The sequence below is a fragment of the Typopeltis vanoorti genome, chromosome 5 (genome assembly GCF_054136105.1).
Source record: "Typopeltis vanoorti isolate ZY-2024b chromosome 5, IOZ_Tvanoo_1.0, whole genome shotgun sequence".
In the NCBI taxonomy this organism is placed as follows: domain Eukaryota; kingdom Metazoa; phylum Arthropoda; class Arachnida; order Uropygi; family Thelyphonidae; genus Typopeltis; species Typopeltis vanoorti.
In genome coordinates, this window is record NC_143553.1 from 115,255,496 (window position 1) to 115,280,764 (window position 25,269).

The 25,269-nt window shown below is 35.3% G+C and overlaps 1 protein-coding gene across 1 annotated transcript in view; it reads left to right on the forward strand.

Annotated features, from left to right (window-relative positions):
• Positions 1 to 25,269, forward strand: part of LOC150106740 (rho guanine nucleotide exchange factor 11-like) — an 837,747-nt gene that overhangs the window by 557,903 nt on the left and 254,575 nt on the right. The window contains exons 25-26 of the mRNA XM_090393466.1: positions 6,603 to 6,661; positions 16,200 to 16,277. Coding sequence (XP_090249592.1) covers positions 6,603 to 6,661; positions 16,200 to 16,277 — 137 coding nt within the window. The remainder of the gene's footprint in view (positions 1 to 6,602; positions 6,662 to 16,199; positions 16,278 to 25,269) is intronic.

Consider the following 25,269-nt stretch of genomic DNA (forward strand, 5'->3'; position numbering starts at 1 on the left):
GTGCTCTTGCACAAGTATAAACCAATCTGCTTTTGTTATAAATTAAAGGTGTCAATAAATTAAATTCTTGGTTTAATCCTTTATCCAGTAAGTGTATGCAAACAAAGTTTGCCTTCTCCTGAAAATACTTCAGGCTCAAACTTTGTTTGCTTACACTTGAATAAAGGATTAAACCAAGAATATCATTTCTTGGAATCATTTACAGTATAACCAAGTGGAAAAACTTCCAACAACTATTTCTAATTCAGAGTATTTTAATAATAATGAGTAACACCTTTTGGCTACTCATATATGGAAATGTAACTTCTGCAATACTTCAACCTTGGTATCATCTCTGGATGTGGTTTACAACGATGAGACTTCAATAAAGATCGAAACCGGTCTGGGTAGTGACCTTTCCCAAATGCATAGCATTATACATATTCATAAGGATATGTGCTTTGCATTATGGAATACTAAGACAAGTGACGGGAAGTCAGTAGCCTCTACATACAAGTTGCCCTGTCCTGAAAATACTTCAGGTGCTTTGTTTATATCAACTTTGTTTGCTTTCACTTAGATAAAGGATTGAACCAAGAATATAATTTCTTGGCATGTTTAATTTATAGTATAACCAAGTGGGAAAACTTCTGACAATCTGCTTTTGACTGCAGGAAACATACTTGCAGCCCAGTTATAGTCCAGCATTACAAATAGCCATCATTCATAAGGGTAGGATGGGGAATGGACCTGCTCAAAGAGTTGCCAGCCTTGGACAAGTACCCCCCCCCCCCTTCCAGCAAGTCCCACTTAATACAAACATGCAGACAGATGCCACCTGACTCTGTCAGATCTCCTACAACAGTATGCTGTGTCTTACCTCTTGCTGTCAATGTCATCTCTCAGAATGACATTGATGACATCATTTTGCTCTTACCATTCCCTTTATTGTTAATAGGGGATTTAAACAAACACAACACTCTGCTGGGTAGTATCTGAACTAATATCAGAATAAGGGATGTGTGTATATTTGTATATCTCCCTCTTGAATACAGGAAATATCTTCCATATGCCTACCTGAACATTTACTGCTATTGACTTACTATTTGCTCATCATCCTCCTCCCTCCCACTGTTTAAGTGGGAAACTAATGAAGGCTTATCTGAGGGAAGCACTTCTCTGTGATATCTACTTTTTTACATGTACTTTGTACTGATATCACGATGGAAAATTGAGCAAGCTGACTTGCTCACCTTATCTTCCTTAGCAGAATTTAATTCTGTGATGGTCAGCTCATCTTCTATCAGTAATGTAGTGAATCATGTGACACAGTGTATTGCACAAGCTGCCACAACTACAATTCCTAAAATGTCTAGTTGGTTTCCACTTTTCCCTAAATTGTGGTGGAATGTTGATTGAACAGCAACTAAGGAAGCAAAGAAGAAAGCTTGGGAGTATTTTCTGCAGATACATCACAACAACAAACTTGACTGCTCACAAATATGCTCGAGCCCTAGCAAGACACACCCATCATCAGAGCCAAAAGGAATCCTAGATCCAATACACATCTTCCATAATAAGATCAGCCAATAGCAATGCAGTGTGGGATAAAAAATCCAGATAACGAAGAGCAAATTATACCACCTGCCCACTTTCCTCCCTCAAGGATAATGGGCATACCATTATCAACCCAATAGCAATTGCCAACACTGTGGGAGAATTCTGCAACAAAGTTCAGCAGCAGCATGTTATATCCCATCTCCCCTCTCCCAGAGTTCCTTATTAAAAAATAAATAAAACAGATAAAATGACAAATTATTCTGTTCTCTTTGATCAGTAATACTGAAAAATACAACATGCTTCACAAAAAAAGAAAAGAAAAGAAATGAAAGCTACTTGCTTGAATGGCATTCAACTGCTGTTGGACGATATTGCATCCATTATGAGTTGATCAAACATCTTTTGCCATCTGCTATGGATCAACTGCTGTACTTAGTAGAATCTTCTGAGAATATGTTTCTGTATACATGGTAAAAGGTGATTATTACATGTTTTTTTAAAACCAAAATCACCAATAAACTATTAACAATTGCTCTGACTAGTTGCTTTTATTAGATTCTGGAGAAAATAGTTAACACTATTCTTTTATTATTTTTTGGAGAGAAACAACCTTTTTACAGATCACAGTCTTGCTTCTATAAATATCACTCAACGACCAATCATCTAGTCCAACTGGAAGCATCCATTAGAGATGCCTTCCTAAAATGCCAACATTGATATGAGAAAAAAAAAAGATAATGATGCTTAGGGATCTGGAATATTGAAATACCTATACAACGTTCGTCTTAGAGAAAATCTCCCTCTTTTTATCAAGAACGAAGAAAATTTTATCCACCCAATATCTTCTAAGTCCAAGTGGAACCACCCTCCCAACTGTATACCCAAGAAGAGGGTGCCCCCAAAGGTTAAGTTTTAAGTATTTCACCTTTTTTGCAATCAAGGTTAACTTGATAACTGAACATTTCTTCCAGCTGTAAGTAATGCCCTTTGTGTGGATGATTTTACCATCTTCTCTCATTTGTGTAATACCAAGGTCATAAAAATACAGGAATAGGAAGTCACTGACCATTTTTCAAAGTGAGCACTTACAAATGGATTCAGAATTTTCCAGCAGAAGATAGTTTGTGGGCATTTTTGCCACAGGCATTGTCTTCATCCTGATGCAGAACTCAGACTGTGACAAGCATTAATCCCAGTTGCACCAGAAGTGAAGTTCTTGGTACTTGTATTTGACAAAAAGATTCATTCACATGCACCAGTTGTGAGATAAGTGCCATAAACCAGTGAACGCTCTTCATCTTCCACCTCTTGTGCTGACAGATTCTTTGCTTCAGTTGCACCTTGTACTGATCAGATCAAAAGTCTATGCCTGTCAGAGAGAAAAACCCGCCATGATTGGACCCTATTCACCATCATGCTAGAAGAATTGCAACTGGAGAATTTCAAACTTCACTGATAACTAGTCTATATAAAGGCCAATGAGCTACCGATATCTCTCTAATACCAACAGCTGTCTCTGTCATCATTTCTTCATGTATGAATGGAGAATTCTATAGAAATATTCATATAGCAAAAACTCATGGAGTTTTGTCTGATAAATGAATGAGAGCCAAGTTACTCTGTTTTGTGTGAAATGGTAGATGTCAAATAGTTCATGAACCTCATCTTCAAAAAAGAAGTTTGATTATGTATTGCCAATTGTGTCCATTAATTAGCCTGTAGAGAGCAAGAACACTGAACGTAGATGAGGTATCTAACTTGGTGGCCAACCATCTCAGTTGACTTTTATGAATTGTTTCTGTTAGGATCTCTGCTGGCTTTCTTCAAGAATGACAGTATTAGGAATGTAATCTTGCCACGTATACTTCTAGTTGCATGAAATTGTTCGAAGACATGTTGTTTCAAAGCTATTGATGATATTAACTGCTCATTGCATAGTGATGCTCCATGTCTGTGCGCCTGTGTAAACATGGCTTGACTTGTGGTTTTGTACAGACGAATTTTGGTGTTTGTGGTGATGAGATTGGATTTCCAGATATTAGTTAGAAATTTGACATTTTCCTTCCAGTTCTTGTCGCAATTGCAGACCTTATTCCCGCTGCACACAGGTAAGATCTGGCATCAAAGTAAAGTGGAGCATGGACATTCCAGTTCTTCTCGCAATCAGCTTTGTTCCCAATGCACATAAGTAAGATCTAGCCAGGCTTGTACATGTAATGGGGAGGGGGGGGCTTTCTGACTAGCTGTTCACGACCATGCAGAGTGAGTTATTCCTCATAAGCAGGATCAAAGCTAGCTTGCAAAACAAAAAGAGAATATTTTCTGATTTAGATCATTTCCAGATTTCTTACATTTCTTTAGCCTCTTTCTATCCACTGCTGGATATGGGCCTCTCTCTTAACTTTCAAGTTCTTTCTGCATTTACCTACTTTCCACTATGTCATGTCAAACCTTGATAGATTAACCCTCTGTCTTGTTCTTTGGTGATCTTTCCTTTTTCTAATAATTAGTTCAATTATTAGAAATAATTGAACTAATTCAATTATTACTAATGCTCTCCCTTTTTGTTATGTGGGCATTCTTCTCATCAAGGCTCTAAGGCAGGTGATTATAATAGTCTAAGACGTCAACTTGGGGAAGTTTCATGGAGGGAGGAATTGAAAGGCCGGGATATCATTAGTGCATGGGAAATTATGAAAGAATATTTGTTAGCAGCAATGGTAAGTTGTATGCCACGAGTGAACAAGAGGACACAATTTGGAGTAAAGTGGATGACAAACAATATTAAACAGGAATTGCATGCGAAAAAGAGGCTATGAAAGAGATATAAGGAGACAGGTGAAGAGAAGATGCATGAAGAGTATAATTATTCTTGTTGAGAGGCTTATACGCTGGTTATACATGATAACTAATAATTAAGGAATTGACAGCGTACACTAGAAATATAAATTAAATAAACTTTAATATATACTTTCCGATATTTCGGCAAACGTCACGTTGCCATCTTCTTGGGAACTTATTACAAAGACAAGTGCACACAAGTACTACAAAACAGCAAATGAGAACCGAAGCTAGGAAGCTAACGTTTTCCTAAAGTCCTGATGGTCCCCCCTGGTGGGCTATATTGGTATTTCTTGGCCTTTGGGCTGAAGTTCTGATAAATGTTTCCCAAATTTGGGGCAGTCTCGTGCATCCAAATTTGTTGAGGTTTGGCATGTTCCTAAGGGCTGAGGCTGATTCCATGAATAGTCTTTCATGGAAGAGTATAAGACACAGATAACAAAGATGGTTTCAGGACTGTACAATGATAGTTATGAGGATCGGCTGAGGGAATATGGACTGCAGAGTTTAGTGAATAGAAGAAGGAGAGGTGATATGATTGAGACTTTTAAACTGTTGAGAGGTGGTTACAGGGTTGACACTGGGGAGTTCTTTCGCTTGGTTGAACAGCAGGAAGGAGTGGTGACAAGAGGCCATCCCTGGAAGTTACGAAAGGAAACTGTGATCAAGAGGGTGAGGAGTGGTTGCTTTGCATGGAGGGTGGTTGAACCATGGAATACATTTCCTGATGGAGTGGTGAGAGCGAGAACTGTCAGTGAGTTTAAGGAGTGGTATGATAGACTTCGTGTTTCTTAGAGGGACTTCCCCTCGATGAGTCTTGATAGACTTTGTGATTCTTAGGAAGGACCTCCTACGATGAGTCTTTTGACTCCATGGAAGCCTGGGTAATAATAATAATAAGGCTCTTTGGGTCACATCCAACCTGTCTTCCTGTTGTTTTTTTAGTCATTACCCATGTTTCACTTAACATTAAACACTGGAATAATGCACATATTAAATACCTTCCTTTTTAAACATACAAGAAGATATCCTAACATCTTTATACAACCAAAATGCTTTGTTCACTTGTGTGAATCTTCTATTTATTTCTTTATCTTGTTTTTTCTTAAAATTAATTGTTCAGAGTAAATATACTCATCCACAATTTCAATAATATTACCTCCTAATTTTAATTCAAGTTAATTTGAATATGCCATCAATTTTGTTTTAGTGGTATTTTTTAAGAAAGTACAATATAGGCTAAATATTAATTACAATAAATGTAATATTTCCAATATTATGGCAAAGTTAATTGCCATCATCAGGAAACACAGTACAAACCTGATATATACTCACATGGTAACAAGACTGACATGTGCCAGTAGCCTGTATGCACATGTCAGTCTTGTATTTATATACCTTGATGATGGCAATTTTACTTTCCCAGAATATCAGAAATATTAAGTCATTTTATTGTAATTAATATTTAGTCTACATTGTAATTTCTTTAAAAAACACCATTATGAATAGCCTTTCCTTACCACAAGGTAATTTTGTTTTAGTTGTGTTAATTTTTAAATCTTGCTTTCTTGGTGAAGGTCATCATTTCCTGAGCTGCTGCTATATTGTTTGCTAACAGAATAATGTCATCTGCAGAATGTAGATAAATGTAATTTCTTTCATTGGTGTTAATTCTATAGTTTTCCCATAAACTACCTAAAGATTTCTAATGCAGCAGAAAACAATTTGGGTAATATCAGATTGCCTTGACCTACTGTTCTCTCATATTTAAGAAATTCGATCATTTATAATAATATTGTATATCTGTCCAGTCTACCTGAAAATGCTGCACATCCTGTGATTGTGACTTACATTAGTTTGTATAGGTGGTTATACCTTTGCTTTCCTGAATATTAATTAATTCAGTAATCTTAACCACTTTGCCGTCAATATGGATAAAATGCATCACTCCTCTACGCTTCGTATCCATTACATATTTCAATGTAATATCAATGGTATTACAATTTTAATATGCACTTCGCATCCATGGTAACTTGGATGTATATATACATCCTGGCCAGTTGGATGATTAAAGTTGCTCTGATCATTCATTGGCATTTTTCGAAAGTTTGCATATATGTATCTATATTTATGTTTATTTCATATTCTTCGATTGAAAAAATTTTATTGAATCACATTTGTATGTAGTACTTTGATTTCATGAACAAATTTTGTTATTATAGAGGGAAAGTAGGCCATCATTTAGGAAAAGAAGTGATCCTAATATTCCACGATCAAAAAGGTAGATACTCATTTATTCAATTCTTAATTCATGATTATCATTGAATGTAGTTAATTTTATATATCAGTCTGATGGTTGTTTTAAATTATAATCCTCATTTAATTTTAAAAAATGATGTGAATATTGAAACTTAGACATTAGTTTTTATCATTTTGATCAAAATCATTTTAAATGATAATTTAAAATGAAACAAAATATGCTGATTAGGAAATAAAAATGAATTTGGATTCCAGTAGCAGCATTTCATTATTGCATTGTAGACAGTAATAAATTGTGATGGCTGTCAATACATGCATTAACACTAGAATTCAAGACTAAAGAAACTACATTTGTCATGCACATCTGATTAATAGCTATTTTGTTTGTGTGAGATATGATGACCCAAATCTTGGGAAACTTTTAGCTAGCATCCATATTTTTTTAATAGGATTTTTTAAGTCTAGAGAGAAGCCACTGAATTCAAATTAGCATTTTCAGAGCACATTGCAACTTCTCAGTTGGTATTACACCCAAGTGTACAGTAGAAAAATATGCTTGAATTGAAGGTCTAATGAGCTGTCACATAAATCATTCATGGCTTCTAAGCTTGAAAGTAGTCTTTCAAAAAAGTCTTTTTTTCAAAAGTCTTTGAAAGTTGCTGTACTTATTGAGATTAGGAAAGTCCCTTGTTGTTGCTGCTGCTCATCCAGAAATACCTCTCAGATTTGTAACTGATTCTAAGTAGGAGTGCTTCTTCCACCTGACCTTGTGTGAAGGGGTGTCCAAAGCATAGTCTTCCACACCTGACTTGCAATAAGAATGATTACATATGTATTTGTTTTCAACCTTTACCTTTGCTTATTCTGAAGTATACTTATGTTGGTGTAATATTTTATCTAATTTTCAGTAGTAGCAGCTGAAAAAAAGTGTAGTATAGAACAAGTTGTCAGTGTCATCAGAAAACATTCTCATAAAGTAATGCCACACACTTGGCTCTTATGTGTCATTCCTTTAAGGATATTATATTGGGATAGATGATGATGTAATTGTTTATTTATGTATGTACTAGGCATGCCTGGGGAGAAGGATTCAATGAACAAAAAATGACACTCAAATGTTAGGAATACAATAACTAAAGAATCTAGGTAGATTAAGCTATTGGACAGTTCTTACCGCTATGCGTTGTACCCACAGAAAAGTTTGGTGGTGGAGGATGTCAGGTGCATTCAGCTGGTGTGGAGTGGGACCACTAGTCATTTGTAGTTCCATGAAGTCAGCTCAGTACCTTGATGTTCTGGATAATCAGGTGCTGCCTACGCTGCGGAGTATTATGGAATGGACTTGTGTTACTATCAAGATAACAATGCCCCATGCCACAAAGCTGCAGCTGTTATAGAATGGTATGAAGAGTTGGGTGTTAAACAACTGCCCTGCCTGTGCAGAGTCCTGACCTCAACCCCATTGAACACTGTGGGATGAATTGGAGGAGCGATTGAGGTCCAGAGCCTCACGTCCTCAATCTGTCACTGAACTCAGTGCTGCTTTGGTGGAGGAATTGAGACAAATTCCACCTGATATCTGCCGCACATTGGTGGAAAGCCTCCCTCAAAGGATGCAGGAAGTGATAAAGCCAAAGGTGGCTATACCCAATATTAGGGGTTGCCTATTGGTATCAATTGTAAATTGCTAAAGTGTTCCGACAATTATTGGTAGTAGTGTATGTACACATATTTTTTTTTTTTTTTTTTTGCTAACTGCCACTCACAAACGATTGTAAGCCTATAGTATATTAGTGCCACTCATGGCACTAATGCACTATAAGTGTCATGAGTGGGCTATTGATTTTTCTATTTTTATGTCAATTTTTTGTATTTTTTATTGATTTTTTATATAGTCAGATATCCTACTTTAAAAACTAAGCATGGAACTATTTTCAAGCCATTTCTGCTCTCCAATATGCAGGGTGGTCATCTCATATCTGATAGAAAATTCCAAAGAAATGTGAAGAAAGATATCAGCATGTCCGAAGGTCAATACTTGGCATGACAAGCCATGACCTCATTCTGTTGATGCCCACTTATACCCTCCCATCAGCTCAGTACAAGTGATAATGGGATTTATCAGATTACACAAACTCTGGTCCACTTTAGGTCCAGTTTTGATGATCTCAACACCAGGTGAAGCACAAAATGCCCAGTGATGAGCTGTGAACAGTGGTACACAGAGGTAATTCGGCTCCTGTAGTCGAAGGTATGCAGGAGCCACACCGTTCACTAATTGATGCCGCTTGGACCTCTGACATTGAAACTGGATGTGATTTGTGCTGCCATCACCCTGCAGTTGGTCTGTATGAGCCTGGACAATCTATGTCAACCCTGGTCATCAGTGGTATGTGGTTGGCCACTACTTGCTCACTGGAGACTGTTACTTAAGTTGATGATATACTTGCAGTAGACATTTGATATGGTTACTCTTGAAAACTGTAGAGTTCTTACCACTTGAGAGAGAGAGAATGACCCATCTGTCTTGCTCCAATAATATGCCCATGATCAAAGTTGCGAAGATTGCCACATTTACTCATGTTCATCAATTGCAGTACACTGTTGGGAAGCCCGATGTCTTCCTGTTTACAGTTTGCATTCAGTTTGGGTAAGTTTCATGTTGTGCGAGGTCAGGGGGGAGGGTGTCAATGTCAACTTCCCATTACCCCTATCTCTGATGTTTTATCCATTGATTGTAGATGAATAACAGTAGAACTAGTTTTCATCACTGATACCTGATTTTACATCAAGCAATTTTCCTGTAGCTCCTTCATATGAGTCTACCTACTGGCTTACAGCTTAAATACAGAACTAGGTGTTGTTCTGTATGTTCCTTTTATCCCATACAATTATAATTTTAAACGTCTTTTCTCTTAGCACCTTGTATGCCAGATCTGCAAAGAGTAAGTGCATTGCTATATTCCCTGATTTCTTCATTATATGTTGTGAGGTGGAAATCTACCCTAACTCAGTACCTATTTTGCCTGAATTTGGCTTGTTCTTCCTCAATTTTTTTTTAATCTTATATATCACATACACATGTGAAGTGCAACCTATACTAATTCAGTGCTGTATGTGGGCAGAGGTCATGAGAATTGTAATATATTGATATTCCTTTTGATGAACTGAAGGTTGTAGTCCTTGGGGAAGGCTTTTCCACAGAACAGAGGTAGATGAATGAAAGATGAATGGGAATAGCAGGTTTTAGTGTTTCATCATTTCAACTGGAAAAGGATTTCAACTTATGCAATTGTTGCCTGTGTTATTGTAGGTATAACAGAAATGGGAAATGTGATGGATGCCACTTTGGAACAGCACCCATGGAAATATCTGACACAGGGCAGAAAGACCATCAGTGAGACATCTTAAAAATTATGGTGACAACTACTGTGTTAGAGTAAAATTTCAGTTTAATGTAAACCAAAATAATCACTTGACGTTTCGACCTTCACATTAAGGTCATCATCTGGAGTGTACACATATCAGGCCAATAGTTTTAATGGTCAACCATTAAAACTATTGACCTGACCTCTAGTGAAAAAAAAAACTTACTACATCAAAGCTAGAGTCCTTTGTTATTATTATCTATTAAGTTATAAAATTAAATTAAGCTAGAGAGCAACATGTTCACACAAAAAAGTTACTCATAACTATACATATAAATTAAAACTAACCAGTATGGATAGTGGCCAATAAAAGCTAAAAAATTGCTTAGAGTTCTAAAGTCAGGGTTTGCTGGAAAACTCAAGCTAAGTGGGCTGAATGTGTACCATCCAATTCTTGGAATTTTTATGCCACCATTATTAAAATTAGGGTGATTAATCAAAATTTCACAGGCTTCTTTATATTTCTGTTTATACCAGATTTTTCTATGATGTAAAGAACAAGTATTTTTCCAATCAATTTGGTGTAGGGAGTTAAGAGCATGATCTGAGAGGCCTGCTTCACCAAAATTATTAAATTTAATGTGTCATTTGTGTTATTTTTTGCAGATAGGGATTGTACATCCAGTTTCCCCAATATAAGGTTATAAGGTAAGTTACAGGTGCAATAGATAAACTCCATGGTGAACCAGTGGGGGGGAGGATGCTTAGAGGAGTTGAATGTGTTTTTTTAATTTTATAGGTGGTTTAAAAGTGGCATTAAGATTATAATGGTGCAGAATTCTATTAATTTTTCTAATAACCCTTTAATATTCTTGAAGAACTTTATTAATAGTATTTTTGCTATAGCCATTATCCTTTTTTTTTTTCTGCTAGAGGTCATGCCAATAGTTTTAATTGTTGGCCAGTAACTTTAGCATACCATGTAGATTGTAGTGCAGTTTGTTTCTTTGTATATATGTGTATACTCCAGAGGATGACCTTAATGTGAAGGTCGAAACATCGAGTGATTATTTTGGTTTATATTTAAACTGAAGTTTTACTTTTACGTGGTAGTTGTTTCCATAATTTGTAAGATGTATATTCTGATTGCTGTGTAAGCGTGAAGGAAAAGACCATCAGTGAGACAATTACTGAAGAGGGGGTTTGACATGAAGAATATCTGAATTACATCAATTCTGCCACTGTGATTTGTCCAGATTTGAGTGATCATAGCATTAACATCAGTCACCATATTAAAGGTTGGGATTATGACATTTCTGTATTGTGGTTCTTTTAAATTTGTGAAGTTATTCAAGAAATCCTGTTAAGATGTTCTGCAGCACTAATTCCATGGAATTTCTCACATTTGAGAAATAGTCATCTATAAGAGGAATATTAAAAAAAATAAATTATGTTTCAAAAATACTTATCTGCTTTTTTTTAGTTAGAAAAAGAGATGTCACTTTAAATCCTAGATGTGATTTTCTAAATCACTCCATTATATTGTACATTAGCTGATAATTATATGTTAATCTTGTATTTAATTACCATTTTTGCTCCTATGATACCAGTGTTGTACTAGAGCATTATTACCTTCTGAATTGTTTAATAAACTTCAGTTTTTCTTCTTTGATGTTTCTACATTTTTATCAATTTAATTCATTCTAATAATGCTATAAAAATACTGAAGCTAAAAATGTAGCCTAGAATACTTGCAGTAAAATGTATCTCATAAAAAAAATTTACATTTGTAAAAAACGTAAGCTGAGTACTAAGTGAGCAGATTGTTGTTTGACTGCATGTTCATATCATGACTGAACAAACAAACACGTAATAACCACAGCAATAAGTTTTAATAAGTAAATATTTCGATTCTGCATTCGGATTTTTTAATTCGATGAACAGATTTGACTGCCATAACAACATCTAATGGACTGTTTTGAGTAATTTCTAATTTCCCGTGTTTAGTTACCTTTAACCAATGTTCTCTCTAAGCTGTGCGCATGCACACGTTTTACAACTAGTGCACAAAAAATATGCGCACTAGATTTTCAAGATGAAATTAAAATTTATTATGAATGTTTAACAAGGTGAGAATTGGTAATGGGAATATTTTATTATGTATGTTTAGAGAGTTATTTGCAAAGTTAGAAAATTTAATTAAAGGCAATCAGTCACTAGTGTTATCTTTTTTTTTACTTTATTTCTTACTCATGAATTATTTTTCATGGTATTAACAACACCACACACACTTTTATCACAAAGATGTTTTATTAAGGCTTATATTTTGCTGATTTTCAACTCAGCATCATCAGAGCACAACACTTGTATACGCGACAGTGAGTGAGTGAAACAATATAATTGCAAAAGACAAACGATCTAAAGTCCTATTTTTGGCGCCTTCTAACGAAAAAAAGAAGAAAAAAAAAACTTCAGATAAACTTCACCCTTTAGCACACCCAGGAGTGTATGAAATTCCTTGTGACTGTGACTTGGCCTATTATGGGCAAACAGGAAGATCAGTGAACATCCGCCTGGAAGAACATGAAAGATACATTCGCTACTATTACTATGGCAAGTCGGGACTAGCAGACCACGCTTTGGACACTCCTTCACACAGGATTAGATGGAGGAAAACGAATGTGCTATTTCGGAGTCGTTATAGATCTGAAAGATTATTTTTTTGAATCAGCAATGGCTTTGAAGAATTCTCCCAACCTTAACAAATATGGTTGCATTAATTTGTCAAAAATTTGGGATACAGTTATCCTAAGAAAAACTGCTGGGTAGCTGCTTTTTTTTTTTCCATTAGAGGGTGCCAAAAATAGGACTTTAGATCTTTTGTCTTTTGCAATTATATTGTTTCACTTTCACTCACTGCCGTGTACACGTGTGTTGTGCTCTGATGATGCTGAGTTGAAAATCAGCGAAATATAAGCATTAATAAAACATCTTTGTGATAAAAGTGTTTGTGGTGGTGTTAATACCGTGAAAAATAAGTCATGAATAACCATCAACACCTAAGCTTATCTTGTTAGATTTATTTCTTACTTCTAATCAGATCAATATTAAATACATATAAAATATTTATGTTAGCTCTGTGATTGATGTCGCACAACTTACTTGGTGATGGTAATAATACACACACTTAGAATCCTATCTAGTACAGTTGGTATCGTGTTGGCCTCGCATGCGAAGTCCCCAGATCGAGTCCTGCCCAAGGCTTGTGAATCGTGATTTCCGACTGTTTACTGGGGAGGCTACTACTGTGTGTTGGAACACAGCGGGGAGTTGGGGTGACCTGACTGACGTCCCATTGACAACAGAAGATAAAGAGTGAACTAAAATCTTTTAACTTTTTTGCTTAAATGATCAGTATGGTGACTCGTATGGGTGCACACATACTTTTCAAAAGAAGGCAAATTTTGCACACACGCAAATTTCTGTGCACTCTCACAGCAAAAAATTAGAGGGAACATTGCCTTTAAACCCTGAAGATGTAAGTCAAACGACATATGAAACTTGTTGGGTTTGTTTATCTTAATAAACATGTGGTCACAATACCAAAATCTTTCTTTTGAACTGCTAAACCACAGAAACCTACACCTACAAGTAAATATTTCATCCTAAGTATCTTAGGACATCGTCAGCACAGTTAATTCAAACAATACTACGAATAACATACAGTTAGGGTGCATGATTACAATGGAATCCCAACAATATGCATGCAGTAGCGTGTTATAGAATTAAATTAAAATATATCTGGAGGTGGGGGGGGGGATTATAAGATAACATATATAAAAAAAATTATTTTACTCAATCTTGTATGACAATTTCCCATACTTTAGGAATAGCAAGAATGTCATTACAGTTTAGATTTGGTCTGTGAAGTAGGGCTTCAGCACTTTCTTTATATAAACATTCATGTTTAAATAAAGATCTATGTAGAAGTTTTGTCTTTTTCCAATGGATCCTATGGTTTGGGTTTTAAATTCAGTGTTGTGCTAGGCCAGATTTCTGCATTTTGATAAGACGGATATGGTCTTGATGTTCCGAAATGCATTTATGAACAGATCTACCTGTCTGTCCATAGTAAGACAATTTGCAGGAGCACGGAACCTTGTACACACCAGGTAGCATCAGAGGTGTGTGATTTTGTCTTTAAGAGAAGGTAACAAGTTATAGATCTGGTTGATTGGTTTGTAGGTAGTAGCAAGTTTGTATTTCTTCATAATTTTTGAAAGACGTTCGGAGATGCCTTTGACATAAGGTATAGGAATCCTACAGGCTTGTTCTTGTCTAGGTTGATGTGTGGGGAAGTGACTGATGATTTTTTGAGTTGTTTTAAGATTGTATCCATTTAGTACGGCTGTATTTTTGATTATTTCCAATTCTTGGTTTAGAGATTCTTCAGAGGAGCAGAATCTGTGTGCTCTGGTTACTAATGATTTAATGATGGAGTTGAAAACCCAAACCATAGGATCCATTGGAAAAAGTCTAAACTTCTACATAGATCTTTATTTAAACATGAACGTTTATATAAAGAAAGTGCTGAAGCCCTACTTCACAGACCAAATCTAAACTGTAATGATATTCTTGCTATTCCTAAAGTATGGGAAATTGTCATACAAAATTATGTAAAATAATTTTTTTATATATGTTATCTTATAATCTTTCTTTCTTTCTGTTTTTTTTTTTTTCCTCCAGATATATTTTAAGTTAATTCTATAACACGCTACTGCATGCGAATTGGAATTCCGTTGTAATCATGCGCCCTAACTGTATGTCATTCTTGGTATTGTTTGAATTAACTGTACTGACGATGTCCTACTAAAATACTTAGGAGTTGACAATCATGAAAAACAAATGAAACCATGCATGAGGTTGAGGATGACAATCATAGGAAGAAAGATGAAATTTATGAAATACATGGAGACAAAATAAATGGATTATAAACATAATTAGAAGGGAAAATGCCAAGGAAAAGAAAAAGAGGACAACTGATAGATACATTTTTATAGGCTACTAAAGAGGTAAGCTGGAAACAGGGAGACCTGGAAGAGGGACTGTCCTTCAGAATGATGATGATATATACTCCCTCTCTGGATATCTCACTATTCATAGAATAACTGTTTCTTAGCAAATGTTGTTTGATTTATATTTGTACTCTTCCTCTTCCAAATACCTATATATTTGAAAGGAGAAGTGTTTAAGAAATGTTCAAGGGGGGTGGAAGAGTGAAGCAGATTATTGGCATTCCAGTTGGTAGATCATTATTTACAGCAGATATTCTTACATCTCTTTCAGCTTGGTCATTGGCACTGAGAATGTAAATTAGAATTTTGTGCATTGAATTCAACTAGGAAGGCAACCTCATGTTTAGGTAACTACTGCAGATAGTCAAGCTTCAGAGAGAGAGAGAGAAAGTCAATGAGATCAGAATAATTTTCAGAATTAGAAGGGCATTAAAGATATTTGATAAATGTAACTGAATGGGATAAGGAAACCTGAAGTCTGCAGAGATCAAAAACAGAGAAATCTTGATTCGATAATCTTTGGTTTAGGATGGAAGGAATCATAGAATACATATCGGACAGTCGAGATGTGCACACATCTCAACTGTCTGGTTGTAATTGTACATCTCAATTGTCAATTGATTAACAGGCGATATTCCAAAAATAGGAGGTCAGGCTTGGATGTCTTTAAGTGGTGTACATCATTTATATTAACATTTATGCTGTAGATGCTGACAAAATGGATGCGGAAATGATCTTTTTTTTGTTTTAGTCTGATTAAGATAAAACCTGTAGTATATCTATTTTGGAGGGGATAGGAAACGTTATGCTTTTTGGCCATTTTTCAAGTACTCTAGTTCTTTTATTAGCTGAATTTCAGTTTTAAATCAGTCCTAATTCTGTTGAATAAGCATGTAAAATCAGTAATATTTAACCTGGAAAACCGAAATCGCAGCAGGTCAAGTTTGAGCCATTGATTCTCATAATAAGAGTTGTTAGCAACTCTACAATATTTGTCTTAAGAGTCACTATTTCAACTCTTGATTTTATTTTTATATTAGTTTTTTTTTTGTATCTAATCCTTCCAACATACACACATACACATTACTTTTTTTTAACTTTTTAACTTTTTTTTTAGTGATGTTGACGTTGATGATAAATCCACATCCAACTTAGATAACTCAGGAAGTTCCTCTAATTCCAGCCTTTCAACCAGGTATGATTTATATAAAATCTTGATCTTATTTGTACATGTATCTTTAATGAGATGAGAAAGACAATTTAGGCCAAACATCACTATTGTAATAAATTTATTGTAAAACAATTATCAGACTACTGTTAAAGCAGACATTCTGTTCAAAGCTTGGAGAGCTTTGATTGACTGATATGTAAAGATAGAACACAGAAAAAAAAGAATGCAACTGTATGTGGTGAACATATAATGTAAGAATGGAGGTGAAGTGAGAGAGAGAGAGAGATAGTAAGATTTGGTAAGTGGGAGTGTAAATGTGTATTCTGAAGGTTTTCAAAGGATATGAGAGAGTAGTTTTTATGTGATTTAATTCTTAGAGGTGCATTAAACCAAAATTATTCTTTGTTTAACAGGCCTATGATATTTTTTGCAGGAGATAAACAGGAAGGATACTTGGGATTTTGAATGAAAGGATTGAAGGGAATTTGAGGAAGTAGTTACAACAAGTGAATAATTATATCATGATTAGGAATGTGTTTGCTGCAGCCAGATACAGCATAAAGGAGGAGAGTAGAGATGACGAATAGCATTATTACTGAACTGTAAGACAGAAAGCATGCAATTTGTGTCAGGAGAGAAGTTTATGACAAATTGGTTCTTGAGATAATGTCATCTATATTTTGAAGGTATTTGCCATTTGGAGTGCCTGTTGTGGTGAATGTAAAAAGAATGGATGAAGTATATTTTGAAAAAAAATTAATTATGGAAAATTGAGAACCCAAGGAGCATGAGAGATGACATCGAAAGATCGGAAAAAAATGATCGTTAAGAAATGGGAGCGTACTTGTGGGAAGAAAGAGATTGGATGAATGGTACGATCCAGGAAATGGATCGTATCATTCATCCAATCATTCAATTTATCTTACTACAGAGTAGCTTCACCTCTAGGAAGTTTAAACACATCTTGGACTGTTACAAGTTCATCACCAAGAACCCTGAGCCTGTGCAGTGAGTCTCTGTCCCATGCATTGCAGGCATCTATGAGATGATTGCTAAGATTCTGAAAAGATACAATTTAGTTTCTACAATTTTCCCAACCAAATCTCCTCAACCCCCCCCCCCCCCGTGCTGTTTACCAAGTTCAGTGCGAGTACTTCTGCTTGTACATAGGACAAAGGATATTCTGTTTTAAAAACTACGAGAACACCAGTCTTGTATCAACAGCACTAAACCTGAAAAATCTAGCCTTGCTTAGCATGGAGCAGACACTGACCACGATATCCTATGATCTAATACCAACTATTTACATCATGCAGGTTTAGGTTTAAGCAGTTATTTAAAGTGAGTGCTGAAGCACTTCTACACCACCCAGATTTAAATTGGAATGACTGCCTCTCTATTGCCAAGATTTGGGAGAGTCTCATCCTCACAAACAGCAAGCAATAGTGCCCCCCCCCCCCCCCACACACACACACTTATTTTAATAAATTTAATTTTATTTTAAATGACTTAATTTTACATTAGGGTCTGTATCTCTCGTAGACAGGCTTATACATTGGTTATGCATTTCTAAATCACTTAGGGAATTGAACAACGTAGATCCGAATATAAATTAAATTATACTTTAATAAATATTTTCGATATTTTGACAACATCACGTTTCCATTTTCAAAAGGAACGTACAAAAGGGCACGTGCACACAGGCACTACAACACAGTAACTGAGAATGAACATATGAAGGTTACTGTGTTGTAGTGCCTGCATACACGTGCCTTTTTGTAAGTTCTTTTTGAAAATGGCAACGTGACGTTGCCGAAATATCGGAAATATTTATTAAAGTATAATTTAATTTATATTCGGATCTACGTTGTTCAATTCCCTAAGTGATTTAGAAATTAGGGTTTGTAAATAGGATTAACTATATCATTTTCAACAGCTCTGTAAATAGGATTAACATTCTTTGTTCTAGCTTCACTTTGTGATTATGCTGATACACCAATGATGACCAGTTAGTTTGTGGTCAAAATATTTCTAGTAATAAAATCATTATATTCTTGTGAATATATATCTAATAAATGTTATTATGCCACTAGTGCCATTAAAACCTCTTTAAACTTTGGGTAACATTAATTCTTAGATCTCCTGCATAACAGTCAGGCTAGCTATCAGCACCCATAGAAGTAACCCCCTCATGGGACACTTCTAGTGTAATATCTTCCACTTATTGTGTATGTGTTATTGCAAGTTTCATATTGTATCCCAGAAGACATCTCTATGACAGACAATATATTTGAACTGTTTAATTATGTCTTTGTTCTGTTTTCTTTCAAATAAAGATAATTATGAGTGAGTTTAAACCAGCATCTAAGCCTTCATACATATCAGTTAATGGAGCTAGATAACTTTTTATTTGAAACCCACCATGAAAGGCTGTAAATCTATAGCACATTGGTGTTATGGATGAACTAAGAGTTAAATAATCTGAGAACCTCTCCAGAGACTGTGCATGAACTTTTTCAAGCTACTTTAGATCCCAATAAACAGGGTGGTCATTTCACACTGGACAAATGAAATTCATCTCCTAAGTTACCAGAGAAAATGGTCTTAAATTACAATTATAAGAATATAGAAGCAGCTCGGGAAATGCTTAATGACCTTAACAGAGAAAGCAGGGAAAAGGTTTAAAGATTAATATAACTAAAATCAAATCAATGAGAAATTCAGATCAAATCAAACTAAAATTAATAGATAATAGTATTGAAATTGTGCAGGATTATTAACCTGGTCAATTAGGTAGTTTTAAGGAAAACAGCATAAATAAATAAATAGTGCCAGCCTGGTTGGATGAGTGGTTAGCGTACCTGCTCTCCAACCAACAGGCTGCAGGTTCTAATTCCACCCTGGGCATGGATGTTTGTGATTATCTTTAGGTTGGAGAGGAATGTTGTCACCCAGTGTGAGACCACCACCCCACTTATTGGAGGCCCGAAGTTTGTTGAAAAAATTCCATGTTTGGTCTCTAGAGCAGGGTTTCTGGACTGTATAAAAACACACACACAAAATTGATAGAAATGAGGGGGGGGGGGAATCCGTAGGCTGTCCACAGTACAAAATGTACTATAGGTTTGCAAATAACCTTTCATGGGTGGAAACAATATACAACAAAGCATTTTGGTGTATAAAGAGTATCTGCTAGGAGTTTTACCTGTATGCCAAAAAGAAAGCTTTTTTAATAAATTAAAGACTTAATTCTATGCTAGTCAAGTAAATATTAGTTTAATATCCAACGTTTCACTGACTGATATCTGTCAGCATTTTCAAAGGAATACACTGGTAAGCAATAGAAAGTAACAAACTAGGAATCTAACGACAATTCTAAAAATTATATAAAGTTATCACTGTGCGTGATACAATGATATAATACACGTGTCGCAAGCGCACCGTTTTATTTGTTGAGATATTTAATCATTTTCATGAAAGTTCATTTCTTTTTGGTTAAATGATCTGATTAGAGTTTTCCATATATCTGGTAAGATTAGACCTTGATTCTTAACCTGTTGAACGGGCGACTGTAGCAGCTTCTTTAAATGTTCTGGAATGGTAGTTGTCTTCTATGTAGGGCATATGACTCATATCCCATTCAATATTATGGTTGGTAGAGACAAAGTGTGAAGAAAGGCCTGATATATCCTGTCTGTTATTCCTTACATAGCCTATGTGTTCTTTCTTTCTTTCTTGTATCAAAACTTCTAGATGTCTATCCGATGTAATTAATACCGCAAGAACAAGGTATGCTCTAAACTCCAGAGTATTTGTAGAAAGGATGGCTATCTTTTGGTGATGTTATAAACTTTTGAAGTCTCAATAGGTTTGAAGGTTACTCTGATATTATATGGTTTTAGAAGAAGAGCTAATTTTCTGGATATGGCACTAACAAATGGAATTGTTATAGAGCTGATGTATTGGGTTTCATCTCGTTGTCTTTGCGGTATGTCACTAAAGAGAATCTTGTTGATGATTCTTGTAGGGTAGCCATTTAGGGATAGATCTTTGGATATTTTCATTAATTCTTCTTGTAGGTCAGCAGGGTCTGTGGTACACTGTATAGCTCTTTTTTTGAGCATATGGATAATGCTGAGTTTCTGGGATATGTGGTGAGACGAGTCGAAATGGAGGTAGCGTCCAGTGTTAGTAGGTTTTCTATATACTGACAGGATGATGCTATTGTCAGTTTGTTTTTTAATAAGGACGTCTAGGAATGGAAGTTTATTATCTTTTTCTAGTTCCAATGTGAATTTGATGGCGTTGTGGAAGCAATTAATTTTGTTTAGATAATCTATTAATTCTTCTTTTTTTGTGATTCCAAATGATGATGTCTTCAACATACCTAAACCATGTGGTTGGTTTTGGGGTAATTTGGGATAAAATTTGAGTTTCTAGATTTTCTAAGAATAGGTCAGCACAAGAAGGAGAGAGAGAGGGGCTACCCACGGCTAATCCAGTGAGTTGTTTGCCATGTAAAATAATTTGAAGTTAAGCAATGCTTGAACAACTTGGTGATGTTGGGTGTGAATAAGTTTTCTCTGAAGAAAATATTATCTTCAGAGAAACTGATGTTTTTAATTTCTCCAAGAAATGTTGGGAGTTCTTGATATAAGAATCCATGTTGTGAATGTGTTCTTATAACATTTTGGCTAGATATTTTGATAGTCTGTAAGTAGGGGAATGAATACCATCTACTATTGGACGTAATGGTGTGCCTTCTTTATGGAGTTTTGGAACACCATATAGTCTTGGAGTTAACGGATGCATAGATTTTAGTTTTTTGATTAAGTCCACAGGCCAGTTGGTCATATCTACTTACAGACTATCAAAATATCTAGCCAAAATGTTACAAGAACACATTCACAACACGGATTCTTATATCAAGAACTCCAATTGGACAGACATCTAGAAGTTTTGATACAAGAAAGAAAGAAAGAACACATAGGCTATGTAAGGAATAACAGACAGGATATATCAGGCCTTTCTTCACACTTTGTCTGTGGTCTCTACCAACCATAATATTGAATGGGATATGAGTCATATGACCTACATAGAAGACAACTACCATTCCAGAACATTTAAAGAAGCTGCTACAGTCGCCCGTTCAACAGGTAACTTAAATAAGAATCAAGGTATAATCTTACCAGATATATGGAAAACTCTAATGAGATCATTTAACTAAAAAGAAATGAACTTTCATGAAAATTACATTAAATATCTCAACAAATAAAACGTTGCGCTTGCGACACGCATATTATATCATTGTATCATGCACAGTGATAACTTTATATAATTTTTAGAATTGTCGTTAGTTTCCTAGTTTTTGTTACTTTCTATTACTTACTAGTATATTCCTTTGAAAATGCTGACAGATATCAGTCAGTGAAACGTTGGATATTAAACTAATATTTACTTGACTAACATACAGATTTAAGTCTTTAATTTATTAATACTAGTAGTCAAGAAAAAGGTCATAATAAAAAGAAAGCTTTTTTATTATATGTATTATTCTAGTATTTAGGTATGGAAGTGAGGCTTGGACAATGACTAAAAAACAGGAAGAAAGTTGCATGTGGCCCACAGAGCCTTCAAGAGAAGAATACTCCACATAACAAAATAGGGGTAGAATAAGATATACAGAATTAAAGAGATGACTGGATAGAAGATATTGTGAAGTGTTGTAAAGCATGTAAATGGACTGACCATATTAATAGATTGCCAGATGAAAGGTGGACAACCAAGAGAAGGAAGGGTTGCCAACAAACAAGACGGAGGAAATGATATACAAAGGTTTGACATGAGATGGTGGACACTGGTTCAGTAGAAGCCTGTATCCAGCAGTGGATGGGAAAAGGCTGAAGAAGAATATATATATAGCCTACCTTATATCAAAATCAGTGATATATTAATTTAGTTCTTTACTATAACTACAATGAATAACTGTTGCAATAAATATGGTATGAAAATCATTGATGAAAAGATAAAATTATAAAAAAAGTCTGGAACATAGAAAATGACATCCACATTCTCAGAACCTGTAAGAGAATTTGTAGAGCAAGAATCCATTTTAGCCATTTATACATAATTTTTAATGAAGATGACCAATCAAGTCTGAAAATAAATAATAAAATAAGCAATGCTGGTATTGGACCTAGTTGAACAAATTGATATAGAATAAGACTAAACTGCTAACTAATAGTATCCAAGACAGCGTTCAAACCAGTTTTAGCATATGGACTTGAGGGTTGGTTTAAATCTTAAACAGTTGATAAAAGACTAGAAAATACAAATATGATTGTTCTGTGGAATTAATATTAGTATAATGAACTGATGGCATTAGTAATAGAATAATTAAGAATGATGATATTAGAAACCATCTTCACATGGTTAGCATTCAAAAAAAAAAAAATTAAACTGAGGTATCTAAGGGGCATGGTCACTTAAGCAGAAAGGAAACATTAGCTGAATGGTTGTGTGACATCAGAAAAAGATTTCTGATGACAGTATTGAAAACTTAAAAAATAACGAACAAATTTGGAAGATTATTGATTGATGGGCAGTTTGATAATAATGTAAATTTAATTATGTAGCACTATCATTGTAGACTGTACACCTCTTGTGGATACATATTAGGAAATGAGAATGATAATTTCATATATATGCGATATCAAATTCATCAAGTACTGAGTATAATGTTGCCAAGAGGTGGAATATGAATGTACTGATGTTTTTGAACAGTGGGAGGTTATAATCCTGGAGAACACTTCATAAGGAAGTCGTTCAAGAAAATAGATCTGGATAAAATACAAGAATCAAAGGAAAAGTAGTTCTGTGGATTTGAATTAGGAAGTGTTGCTGAGCATCAGCTGCTTGAAAAAATGGACCTAATCAGTTCATCATCATTTAACTACCTATAGAAAAAGTATAAGAAAAGAAACAGGTTATATGTATGAAGGTGGTTGGATGATTCAGTGATATATATAGAGAGAGAAGTTGACAGTTAACTGAATCACTTTTTGTTTTGTATAACATGGGATTTGTCTAAGGGTTTAGAAGCTGCACATGTGGAAAGTAGCATTTTAAGCAAGAAAAAAAAAACAGACATTTGGAAGCTAAAATGTGAAATCTTATTTTCTCCAGGTAATGTGCAATATCAGCAAAATTTGCTGTTTGTTTCAAGAATGAGGATTTTTTTTCACCAGAGGTCAGGCCAGTAGTTTTAATGGTTAACCAGTAACTTTAGCATATCATGTAGATTGTAGTGCAGCATATTTCTTTGTATGTACAGTCGGGTCTCTTTTTATGCAGTAGATATGTTCCACAGAAAATCGCATATAAAAAATCACACAAAAAAGACCCCACTTACGTTTAAAAATTGGGGATACGCTCCATAATTTTCTAAAACCACATAAAACTGAAGCAATGAATTAAAAAAAACCTAAAAGCGCATGAAAACGTTTATAAAAATTCAGAAAAATAAGAATGCCTAAGTTTGTTTTAAAGCTTTATTCATTTAATTTTATTAAAAAGTAACAATTTTTTTTACATTTTTTCATCAGAATTATCGTTGCTATTAGACAACATTCGGCACCGTTTGCGAACTGGTGCGAAATCACTTTCATCACCAGAAGAGTCAGCCATCAGATCTGTATGGTAAAGGGAATGGTTCTTCACAAACAGAATTAGCTTCACCCTCGTTCTGTGCTGATTTTTTTCTTCTAACAATGTAATTATTATTATTATTATTATTGTTGTTCCGGGAAACTCCAAGGAGTCGACAGACTCATCGAGGGAGGCCCTAACATCATGTCAAAAACAACTATTCAACATTCACACAGTATCTATCATACCTTGCCTTGAACTCATTCACGGTCGTAGCACCCACAACAGACTCTGGAAGCTTATTCCACTCATTTACCACTCTCCAAGTAAAAAAACTAGCTCTAACACCCTTGTCAACCACGCTCTTGCCCAGCTTCCATGCATGGCCCCTAGTCCTCCCACCACCAGTCATATTTTCAAAAATATCTTCTGGATCAATCTTATAAAAACCCTTCAGTAATTTGAATGTCTCAATCATATCACCCCTCCTTCGCCTATCGTCCAATTTCTGCAACCCACAAATCTTCAACCTATTCTCATAAGGTTCATTCCACAGACCTGCTATCATCTTGGTCACTTGTCTCTGGACCCTCTCTACTTCCTCCCCATCACGAAGAAACCCTGGTGCCCATAGCTGGGCACAGAAGTCCAGATGGGGTCTTATCAAGGCTCGATACAGAGGAACAACAACTTGTTCGTCTCTGCATGTTAAAGTATTTTTCAGAAGCCAAGTGATTTGATGAGCTGTTTTAGTTACTTTTGCAATGTGCCCCCTAAACTTCAACTCCCTATCCACCAACACTCCCAAATCCCTGGCCTCATTAATCTCCTGGAGTATGATTCCACCAATGCGATATACTGCTGCTATTCTTTTCACCCCCAAAGTGCATAACCTTACACTTTGCCACATTAAATTGACATCCATTTTTCCTAGCCCAGTCCTCCAAACTATCCAAATCATCCTGTAAAATTTTGACATCTTGTGCACTCACAATTGCTCTACCCAACTTTGCATCATCAGCAAACAAGTGAACACTTCCTCTCAGATCCTTTCCAATATCATTGATGAACAAATTGAAAAGCAGTGGTCCAAGAACAGAGCCCTGTGGCACTCCACTAGTCACAAGACGTCTTTTAGACTCCACTCCTGAATAAACCACTCTTTGATATCTCTCCTTCAACCACCCTCTTATCCATCTCACCAACCCTAATTGGTGATTAAACTTTGTGATGATGATTTTACTAATTTTTTATACAGCTCTCTATATCCAGAAATACAGTTCTTCAGCTCACATTGGAATTTAAAGACTCGTTCAGAATTTGTGTCATCAACAAGAAAATGATTTTCCAATTTACTGCACAGTTCAAG